At 40.1% G+C, this 12,339-nt stretch overlaps 1 protein-coding gene across 1 annotated transcript in view; it reads right to left on the bottom strand.

Annotated features, from left to right (window-relative positions):
- Positions 1-12,339, bottom strand: part of ush2a (Usher syndrome 2A (autosomal recessive, mild)) — a 250,130-nt gene that overhangs the window by 15,799 nt on the left and 221,992 nt on the right. Inside the window, 2 exon segments of the mRNA XM_042001931.1 lie at positions 9,861-9,997; positions 10,080-10,297. Of these exon segments, the coding sequence (XP_041857865.1) occupies positions 9,861-9,997; positions 10,080-10,297 (355 nt within the window).

The following is a 12,339-nucleotide window of genomic DNA, read 5'->3' on the forward strand; positions in this document are numbered from 1 at the left end:
TGTAGTTTCAAAAGGCCCTGGCGTGCGATGACATGGTAGTCTGGGAGCATGAGACTCCAGGATGTAGCATTGTAGCCTGTTTGATTGTGAGTTTGTTTATGACTGCGAGCTCTGAAGCGGCCATTAGAGTGAATGTGTGTGAATGTACAACACAGGAGGCTATATTTCTTTAAAGTGTTTAGTCCTCAGTAAAAAATGTGTCTGTTCAGGACTGTAGGCTTTCACATAACCAAGCATATGTAAAGAGATTAACTGGTAACCCACTTCAATGCAGCGGCAAGAGGATCAAAATTCAAACTGAATCAAATGAAATCCCTGACAAATCACCGTAGCATGGCACCAAGGATGAACCGTCTGAACAACAACCAGAATGCATGTACTCACTGTATTCATTTCTGGAAGCCAACATATTTTCATCCACAGTAAAACAGGATTAATAAGCCCCCAGACACCTAGACACAAGCTAAATCCTCCTGCAAATCACAGCACTTTTCAGTAGACAGAGGGAGGGTGGGGCACAATGGGACAGGGTGGGGAAAGGATGGAGAAGGAGAGATAGAGGAAAGGGGTGGAGAGTGAGCAAAAAAAAAAAAAAAAAAAAAAAAAAAAAAGCCAAAGGAATAAAGACACTGGACTGAAATAAAATCTGTCTATGTAAAGCTTTGTTGGGCAGATAGTTGGAAAAGAGGGATAAGAAAAGTAAGAGGTGAGTTAGCTAATAACCAATGAAGCTAATAAAAAGGAAAGAGAGGGAGGGAAAGACTGATAGAGATTGAATGAAGTGAAGGAAGAGAGGAGGAAGCTCAAGCCAAAGAGAAAAAAAAAAAAGATAGATGTGGCAAAAGGGAGAAACAGATTAAGTGAGCGGGAATGAGAGATCTCTCTACCTTAAAAGCCAGTGAAATATGTGAGGCATGTGGCCTATAAAGCGGTTAACATATGCACATTGTCAATAGCAGCATCTGGCACTGGCAGATTTTATAGGAGCGTGGAGACTCTGCTACATGCCTCTAGATGGCAATACATTCAAACACTTTATCACTGAAACACACCACATTAACAGCCTGCTCTCTGCACCACACACATCGCACACACATTCACACAACAGTCAAGTGCTATGAAATTCACACACACATGCATGTAGACAGGCTATAATCAAACACTGAAACACACAACTATTACATTACACTAACAACTCCCTTAAAAACCATTTCTCTAATACATACACACACTATTGTAAGATGTACAGATCAATTAATATGTTGGTTAAAAAAATGCACAGAAAACTACTAGAAAATTAAGACATAAAACACATTTACACAAGGTAAGTTCTTATTTATCTGCTGTAAAGTTAAACTATGGAGTGTGTAGGAAGCAACTGGAACTACTTTCACCACCCCTTGACTTGTAGGGTTCCTGTCTTATAAACTGCACTTTGACTATACATAGTTTATAGTATAAGATTAATGTGTGTCTTAAGTTTTTGTACTAATCTGCATTTTACCACCAATTATGTAAATACTTTTGCACTCACTGACATCATAAAAGCTTCAGCTACTGTAGCAGTAAAAACAGCCTCTGATAAATGGGAATTTTTCTGTCAAGTCTATTCCTAGGGAAAGAAAAAACGACCAACCTATGAAGACCACATGATGAGCTACAGTGTAAGATATGAAAGGAATGGGTTCTTGTCAACTTAACTTCAGTGCACAGGAGCAAGTGCATGTGTATGCGGATGATCAAAGTCACCAGTTAATCATACAAAATGCAAAAGAACAGAGGGAAGCAAGAAGCCAAGAGAATGAGGGAGGTGATGTGGAGTGTAAACAAGACAGAGGACAAGAAAAGAAGATATGAACGATATGAACAGAAAAGAAAAGACAGGAAGAGGTCTTGCTAATTTATACATTAAAGCAACCCAGTATCTTACATAAGTCAACACAACTTAACACTGAGTACAAGGAAGCAATCTCTACCATCTTTTGTCCTCATTCTGAGAGTGAATTAAGTGACTGCAACAGTCCTCTGGACGGTGGGTATTCTGCATGTGCAACCTGTATAAAAAGGGTAGTGTGAGTTTCTATGTGCACATAGATTTGTGTTATATTGTGTATTTGCATGTTTTCTAACAAGTACACATCTGCAAGCATCCAGTTTTTTTCTCATGTCCCTAAAATGTGTGTGCATGCGTGCGTGACCCCATGTCTGTGCATGTGTGTGATATTCAGGTAGAGAGGCATAGTGCAGCCGGGGGGATAGTGTGTGATACTAATTAAGAATAACCATGTGTATTTGTCAAAAGAATTATGCTGATTATCTCACAAAGGCCCCGGCACTGGGCCCTGCAGAGAGACGAAGACAGAGACAGACCAACATTAGCATATGGCTACATACATGCATGCATGTGCACACGAACAAATGCATGCATGTCTTTCTTTGTCTCTTATTCACACACACAAAAGCAGGTAAAAATGAGGGCCTCAGAACATACATTTAAGAAGCATGCTTCATGACATGTGATTGGGGTCCAGCTGGTCTGCCTTTGGGATGATTCCGTCCATAGGTCCTCTCTGACCTGTCTGCTCTGTCATATTAAATTCTGGAGAGATAATGAAGTGCCACACAGCTTCACCTTTTCTTATGAATATTGTTTTTCTTTTTTGTCTTTGTGTGTGTGATGAAACATACTATGATCAGATATTAGTCTGTTCTTCTCAATTAAACTCAATTCAGTTTCATTCAATTCGGTTCAATCCAAAAGTCCAGTCTATTAGTGTGAGCCGTGCCCTGACCAGCCCTGTGAGAGCAGTAATTGTTTTCAGAGGTTTCTGAGGTGAGCCAGTGCACCACACGCTGCTCTCTCTCACCCCACGCCAAGCTTTCAAGCCAAGTTTGTGTGTGTGTATGTGTGCATATTTATATGAGCATGCCTAATTCAATGCTGCTGGAACGATTGCCCTGTGTTTGTTTGAAAATGCCCTGCATGGGTGTCCCTGCTAGTCAGGGTGCGTTAGACAAACCCTGACACATAGAGACAATCATGCGACACACAACACACACAAGTCCATGGAGACACACCCGGCAACACACAGAGTGCCATTAGGCATGTGTTTTTTCTGTGGCCAGCACAGATGTAGAGAGGGACTGTAGTGGTTTGGAGCATGCATTCCCACTTCACACCGACATTTATGATTGGCTTTGGCGGCTCAAGACCCCAGAAGCAGCATATTTGGTGTGTGTATATCGTTTTTGAGCATTTGTGTGTTTGTATTAGTATGCGTGATGTGGCCAAAGACTAGTGGACAAATTATGGTGAGTGAGGGATGGTATGTTTAAAATCCACAGACATCCTCAGACATTGACATAAGCAAGCATGTGTCTATCTATCCACTCCTGTCTAATTTTATCAGGCAGGGCAAGAACAAAACAATCTGAATATATCAGAATTATAAGCTAGAATTAATGATTAGTTAGTTAAATAAGTTAGATTTATATATATATATATATATATATATATATATATATATATATATATATATATATATATATATATGTGTGTACAAATAGAAAGAAACACTTGGCAAAAAATAAAAAAAAAAATAAAAAATTGATTAACAACAAACATCTTATTTTTACTAGGACATTAATGAAGCAGATCAGCAGAAAATAATCTTATGAGAATTTTACATTAGCCCTCACTTCGCATTACAGTTACTTTAAAGCCCAAACCAACAATTGATGGACATTGTGATGACTGTCGACTATAAATACAAAGAAGCTGCATTCATGTCCAGCCTTTGAGACAGCATTACAGAGTCAGGAGGACCTCCTTGAAACTAATTACTGCCTACTATCAAAAACACAAGGAGTCAGTTACACACAAGCGCCACATATACTCTTTCCATAAAAAGCTGAACAGGCTCGACTCAGTGATCAGAAATAGACTAACACTTTTTTTTTTACCAGTCTCTTTTATACTCATTCACTCTTAGCATTCCTCTGAAGTGAGGCCCATCATATCACAGATGCAGCATTAAACACCCATTAAAACAAGTGAAGAGCACTACACTGGATGGTGTGGCCTCTTCACAGACAGACACAGTAACATACAACCTGTCATTACTGTGAGAGTGTGTGACAGCAAGGAGAGGAAGAACATAAACTCACTTGATAGAGGCAGATAAGAGAGGGAAAGTAAAGGAATAAGTGTAAAATAAAAACTGTAATTTGACACAAAAAAGCTGGAAAAAACCCAGATAGAAATGTTCAGAGGAAAAGAGTGAGCAGTGTGGAGCGAGAGAGTGAGGAGCTGGGGAAGAAGAGTTGATGGAGGGATAAAGATTGAAGTGAGGGTAAGAGGGAGTGTTGCAGCCTGATTATTTAATTGTTTATGCAGAATGCTGAGAGCCCTCCAATCAGAGGTGGAGATCTTTAAATATGAGGTCTGATAGGCCATCAACCTAATAAACTCTGCATTGGTGCCTTCTTATCCTCTCCCCCATTCCCTCCTTCCTTTCTTCACCTGTCTCCTCCTCCTCTCTTAACCTCCTTGTCCCTCTCTCCTTACCCTCTGTGCACTGAGCTCTGCTTTTCTCTCTTCCCTCAACTCTTTTGTCTCCCTCATTTGTTAAAAGGTGTGTCTGAGAGCAAGGGCAAAGCCTTGTCATTCCTATTCAGCCATCTTTTCTTCCTCTCTTGCTCCTAAGTGGTTGGATGATGAGGATAACTAAGCAGAACATAACGGAGGGTTAAAATAACTGATGGGAAAACAAACAAACAAAAAAAAAAACAACATATATATATATATATATATATAATGTACAAATATCTCATTAATTTCTTTAATGTTGAATTATAAAAATATATCCTGAAAACTAAACAGTTCTTAAGTATAAAGATATTTACAGGTATTAGTCCAGTTATTCAGTTATTTGGAGCGGTAAAGGGATTTTTCTTTGCTACTTATAGATATAGCAAATTTAAAAAAAGGAGATGTAAATGACATGCTTATGTCTCATGAACATATTATGTAATTTTATTAGCCGGAAAACCTTTTGTAAATATCTACAACTTAAAATGAAAAAGTTTGACATTCACAGTATGACACTTAGAGTTCCACATCATGGACGATTCCATTGAACTAGACATGGGGTACACCTTCTTCAGTCCATCACAGAGATAATCGAGACATTGTAGAACCCAAAATGCATCTTTTTGGTGGGAGGAAACTGGAGTGCCCAGGAAGAACCCACGCTTATACACAGGAACATGCAAACTCTGTACAGAAATGCCTCAGATGAGATTTAAACCAGGAGCCTGTGAGGTGACAGTGCTGACCACAGAAACGATATTGAACAAATACATGTTGCCTCATTGCAGAGTCTTGTCTTAACTGTGAAGTTGCTTTTGTGTAATATCAGGCAGAACTGTCCCGGGTAAGACTTAAGTCTAGATGTAAGCGATAGTTTATAAGAAACCAACATGAACATCAAAACCCCCCCCAAAAAAGAAAATAATGCCTAAATTTTAATTTGACTTTATTTTTAAACAGACAAAACAATACTGGGGGTGTTCATTAATAAGCATCAGAGGAGCTAGTAGGCAGATTTATGTTATTTTTGTTCAGAGATGGACCAGTTCTATTGACTCCATCTGTTCTTCATTAAAAGTTCCTCTAAGGCTGATTACAAGCTTTTTTGCATTTATATACTAATCAGGACTTTGCAGATATGCATGTGGATCTATTCATACAACTTTTTGAGTCTGCGACTCAAATGTTTCCCATGCATGGACATGTGGTCAATTTATGGTACATTGTAGAGGTGTGGTTATCTGCAAAGTCTCTGCTATAAACAGGGATCCACATTGTTCTTCTGTCCCTTGTTCTCTTTATGCAAGTGGCAGGCAGGTGCTGGAATCTACGGTTTAATAGAAACAAAAGCCAAACACGACTTGGACACATGGACACAATGACAACCCAGGGAAACAACAACATTCGGGCAAAGAGAAACTGAAACCAAGGGGTATAAACACACTGAGGACAACTAACAGGTGAAGTGAGTTAGTTAATTAAAACACATGACCTGATTAATAGAAAGCAAAAAACAGAACACACAAGGGAAAAAACTACAAAATAATACAGGAAAGGCAGAACTCAAATTGACCAGACTAACACAACCCCCAACCAGAAGCCACATATTATGACAATGTTGCTAAAAAAATACAAGATGCACCTCCATGGTAAAAAGACAACAAAAAATGCTATTTGATCACATCCTTACATATGATGGCAAACCTATGTGCTGGTCCAAAACATGCGCCAAATTAGACATGCTCAGGTATTTCCAAACAGAACATGTGTTCCACCATGTGTTTAAGTTGATTTGACCCAAACTCATTATTCAGCATGCTTCTGGACATGCTACATTTTCAAATAACATATTTATCCTTGTTAACCCTCCAACTGCACATGCTCAAATACATGTGTATAAGTGACGCACGCACATTCTAAAACCTCATATTGGCTTCGAGACAGTTCGCTGGCTGTCCCATGCTGTCCCGCACTCTCTGACGGGCTCATAATGGTAAACTAACAGATTGTAAACATGCTGCTAGCCCTTTCTCTCTCTGTTTATCCAACATCTTTATCAATCACTCTCCCTCCTTCTTTTTTCTGTTTCTTCACTCTCCTTTTCCTTCACTTCTTCCACTTTCCCCTTACCTTAGTTCATTTCATCATTCCCCCTTTATCCCCACACCTTCCTCCCTCCCCCCCTCTCTTTCTCTTTTGCTTTTCCTGGGGTATTTTTTAAACAATGTGTCCTTCATGTACGGTTGGTTACGGGGCGTACAGAAGGACATCATTAGCGCTGGTGGTTAAGCTGTAATTTACACCATTACCGAGGTAGGGGCCATTTTTATTGCCTAGTAAATTTCAGCTCTGAAATATTTAGACCATATGGCTCAATTTGTGTAATAACCTTAATTTCCAAGCACCCTTCAGCTCCCTTCAGCGCCGGCTGTTGTTGGCGGATGGCAGAGTGGTGCGTGTACACGTCTGCTTGTGTGTGCACCATTTGGATTGGAAGCACATACACGCACTAAAATACAAACACGTGAGGAAATATAGACATGGCAAAAATGTTGTATGCTACACAAAACCCTTTACACAGTGTCTTCCACATACTGTCACTGATTCATTGACTCACACACGTTCACACACGCACGTATGTATGCATGGCAGTAGCAGATTAATAGGGTGTCAGCTTCTGTTTGGGTGAGGGAGCGTCAGGCGTCGGCCAGATGGTTCTCAGGGATGATGACTGTCAGGGGTCCTGCTCTGATCAATGGGATGTATTAATACAGCACACACGCACGCACACACTGTTGCATATACACACAAATGAAAATGTTATCAGCGCACACATGCACAGGGAGCCATATTCTGACATATGTATGCACATAGAGTAATGCACACACGTTCACACACATGTATACCCACGCTCTCCCTTCACTAGTGATCCCAAGGGCCACAGCGTAACATCTGGAAGAGCCAAGGGAGGGAGGAAAGGACAGCAGAGTAAAGGAAGAGACAGAAGGAGGTGGTAGGAGACAAAAAGAGGAGATGGGCAAAAGATGCCAAGGAAGAAAGAGGAGTAAAGGAGAGAAGGAAATGAGGTATAAATGGAGCAAGGGAGCAGATTAGATATGGGGGTGAGTGGGTTTTCAGGGTGGGAGAGGCAAAAGAGGGCAGTAAAACTGGAGAGAGACAAATGCAGCTTAACACAAGGAGGTGAGAACAAGAGAGAATCAAGAGGGCAACGAGAAAGAAGATAATTACATGAAGTAGTTTGAAAAGTATGAAGACAAATGATAAATGTAAAAATATAAAAGATGAAACTCTGTAGAAGCGAAAGGATCGTAAGTGGGATCTTGAGGTGTGTGGCAGGTTCACAAAAGTGGAATTCCATCAGCCTTATAAAACCCTTATAAGAAGTGTTCAGACCAAATTGATCAAGGACGCAACAGTTAAAAAGAGATGAGAGCGAAGCCGCGGTAACCTGACAGGGATGCCATTCTTGCAGAGTGACTAACATGTCTGTCAAGAAGGTGTAAGGCAGTGGAGAGTGAATTTACGAGTGCATATGAGAAGCTGTGTATGTGTTTGTGCCAGGCAGCGTGTAGGGGTCTAGTGAGGCAGGCCGCCTGCACTTCATACCCTCATTCCGTCCGATTGCCATGACGACCCCATTAATCAGCCAAGCTGGCACAGAGCAGGGTTCCCAGCCCAGCCTGAGATCAATACACACACAAATACACACATACCAAATGGACATGTACATACGCACAAACAATACATCTGAAACACAGAAACGTTGAGGGGTAAAGGGTGGAGCGGTGAACACTGTGGATAAAGGATGTGAAGGATAGAGAATAATAAATCTGCCTAGTTCTTAAACTAATCTTAATCACTTATAAGTTTCATGACATTGCGAACTTTACTAATTCTGTATCACAGAAATAATTTAGCAATTGCCATGAGTCTTTCATTCACACATTAGCAACTTTAATAATACTGTTTTCCACCTTTCAGAAACGAATGACCATCATAAGCAGTCAGAATTAAAAAATATTTACCATTTAATAATAAAGTCAGCTTGTACCCAGTTTGCTAAGAACTACGTCTCTGATTCTTACTTTCTTTGTGTATTCTTCAACAATGTAGTGCTTGTGGTGAAGGCGACTCTGTGACAAATGACCGCCACCAAAATAAGTCTATGCCATGTCAATGAGTCTCTCTCTTCCTCACACACACTCACATGCACACACTCACACACAATAAAACACACACAAACAGAGTGCTCCATATCAATGAGAAGGTGAAAGGTCTCCATTTACATCTTGTATTAATTATGAGTGACAAGCCAAAGGTCACGGAGGGAGAAGAGGCCACATGTATGGACAGAATATAGATCTATACTTCTACCTCTTGTCCCTTGTTCACTTTCCCTCCTCCTATCTATCACCCTGTCTCATCCCCTTCTCCATTCATTTTTTTTCCCTCTTCCACTTCTCATCTCACTTGTTCCTTTTTTGTTTTTCCCGTCTTACCTTCTCTAGCAAACTATATGGTGCATTCTTTTCCCAGTGTGTCCCCCTGTCTTTTGTTTTAGGCTTTAATTCTTCTGTCAACTGGTGTTTTGATTTGTTTATCTCTACACTTGTTTTCTCACATCAAGACAAGACAAGACATTTTTAAGCTCTCCAGTTTATTCAATTGCTTTTCCTTTGTCTCTTTCAGCTAATTTTCTGTCATGCACACACGACTGTTCTTTCAACAACCACATGTTAGTAAAATTACACAACAAAGCTTCAGGTATTAATGCAGACACACTGTGCTGAGAGGATGCCAGCAACTGCTGGCAAATACTGTACTTCATTCCAGCTTTGGGTGAACTTAGCTGCCAACTCATATTGAGAGTGGATGACAGGCGTTAACAGAAATATAACTGTGAGAGTGTGCTCTATGTGTGAGTGAAGGGGTGTTTGTGTGTGAATGTGCATTTGCGTTCATTTGGTTTGAGGGAACTTGCTTATACTGTAGATATTTGTTATGCTGGAGCATCACGGCTAGCACAGAATGGAGAGAAGGGCCCTGGAGAATAGGAGGCCATGGGTTGTGTATGTGTCTGCGGGCCCCTCACTGGCAAACAGATGGCTCCAGCACCACAGGTAGAGCCTAAATTTCTTCACATGCATTGCAAATCACAATTATACACACTCACACACAGGTGATATGATACATATAAGAGACTGACCTAAAATGAATTCATGCTCCCATCTGTATGTGTGTGAATTACCTCTACAGTCAGAGCTGTAACAGAAGTTGAGTTGAGTGTTGGATCCTGTTGGTGCTTCATGTAAACCAGTCTATAATGGGAAATTAGACCATTGGGCTGTCTTGGTATGCTCCATTTCAGATGGACTGAGTATGCACCTGTCAAAACGCACAGTTTGCATTAAAGTAGCTCAATGCAAAAAAGCTAAACACCAATTTTCAAGACATCTGATGAACTTACCAGAAGGTGTGAGAACAGGAGGGGCCATATCTTGTGGTTTTGCCTGTAAAGTCTGGGCTAAAGTCCATTGACTCACAACTGAGCCTTTAGAGTTATGAGCCCGAACCCTGTATTGGAAGTAGCTGAAGGGTTGCAAGGTGGGGCTTGCATCAACAAATTCAAGTGGGCCACTAGACCAGATGAAAACCAGCAACTCCTCTTCTGTTCCTAATGGACGCCTATGTCAAAATAAGTGACTGGATTAGATATTCATCATCATTAATTTGTGATCATTCCATAGTGTTTAGCAGGTGCTTCTCAGAGTCTGAATATTTCCTGTCTAGGATGGATCCAATCCTTCTAATGCTCTTTTTGCAAAACACACAGTGGAACAGTGAGCAACGGTCCAACCATCAATAACACTCTACGTTTACTGAACAGCTGAAAAACTTGCATCACTGTTAAACAGCTGTAAGCCGTCTACTTAGTATCCATTTATAAAGCCAATATCAACTTTGCTGCCCCTTGATGGAGCACATCGTGAAGCTAAGAACATTAAAGTGACAACAAACACAGTGAAAAAAACTAAAAGATTTTAAATGCATACTGCTGAAACCTCAATTTCTCTTCTGTTTGCACAAGCTTTAATGTGCAGGATTAAGATTGTAGGCGCTTCAAGAACACCTAGGATATGAGGCGTTATGAAATTTCACCAAACAAAGGACTAAGTGCTTCAAAAGATCCTTGACCTAACAATAACACTGTGGCATGATTTTATGATGTGATATCTTAGATTCCTAGCCACTGCAGTTCCTTCCTTGACCTTATGAAACAGCTTGTGTTAAGGGATGTAACAACAAATGGATCTATACTGATACATCAATTCAGTGATCAACAAGCCAATAACATGTAGCCCAGTACTCTCTCAACTAAATACTCCCCCAAGTGGCTGAATAAATAAACCAAACATAAATGGCTCCTACAAAATTGCTGAGGAAAATGCCAATATAGAAAGGTGTCACGTGTAACTATGGTAAAGTCAGATGATACCAATCTCAATCAATATCTTTTGTGATTTGATATACAGTTGTGTTAAATATATTAAAATAATCTCATATTGATCTCTGTCTCCTGATTTGAATTCTAATAAAAATCATATTGTGAAAGAACTTGTGATATGGGCAAACACTGAATTGTTATCAAGTGAATTGATGAACAATAATTTTGCATTGTATTCAAACGTGTGATTAACACGTGCGTTATTCGTCTATGTGCAGTACAGTTCAGTTACTGAAGTTCCTCAACATCTGCAATAGACCTCAAGTAAACTCGTTGTTGGTAATATCTCTGTTGCTGTAAGTGTAACCATGGTAACCTTATGAAAAAAACCTTAAGGGCATGATTGTTTCAAACCACAATGGCCTAAACCTAACTAATGCCTGAACCTAACCAAACAGCAAACAAAAAATGTGAAACAAAGGTTTAAAATGGAGTGTTTTGATTTTGAATCCCCTTTTTCTCTCGTCCGCTGTCCCACCAAACTTCAACGGGGACCACAAAAGTCTGCAATGTAACAAGATACTGGCTGTGTCCGAATGTGTACCCTACTCCCTACATAGTGCCCTACATAGGGGTCACGCCATTTTGTCAGAGTGTCCGAATGTCCAGAGAGAAAAAAGTAGGGCACTCAAAATTACCCACAATGCATCTTGAAAAGTAGTGAGCATCGATGGTCACTAGACGGGTCAATGCATTGCGGGCAGAAACTCAACATGGCGCAATGAGGCGAAAATGACCTATAAGCAAACAAATAAAGAATAAAATACAGCATAAGGAATAAAAATAAAAATATTTCCACACAACTTTGGATTGGATTTGGAATGACATCTTGACGCGGGTTGTGGTTGCCGTGGTGATGGCAGTAGTCACGTGGTTTGCGGCAAGGAAAAAATAGGCAGCTTCTCAGCTTCGCCAAGAGAATGAGTCACTATGTAGTGTGCTACATAGTGCAGCCCTATATAGGGAACGAGGGGTTAGGGATTAGGGTGGACATTCGGACACAGCCGCTGTTTCTGACTTGTACTTCTTTATGGTGAAAAGTAATGCTTCAGGAACACCCAGTATTGAAATCTAAGATCAAACAATTTCCAAACATCAGTATGTGGCAAGTTGGAGGTGAAAATGTCAATATATGAAAATATATTCAATTTTCTGTATTTGATTTACTTTTAAAATTAACTTAATTATGCTCTTTTTCTTATCTAAAACTGTTGTACATTTC

Source organism: Melanotaenia boesemani, chromosome 1 (assembly GCF_017639745.1).
Source record: "Melanotaenia boesemani isolate fMelBoe1 chromosome 1, fMelBoe1.pri, whole genome shotgun sequence".
NCBI classification, from domain to species: Eukaryota; Metazoa; Chordata; class Actinopteri; order Atheriniformes; family Melanotaeniidae; genus Melanotaenia; species Melanotaenia boesemani.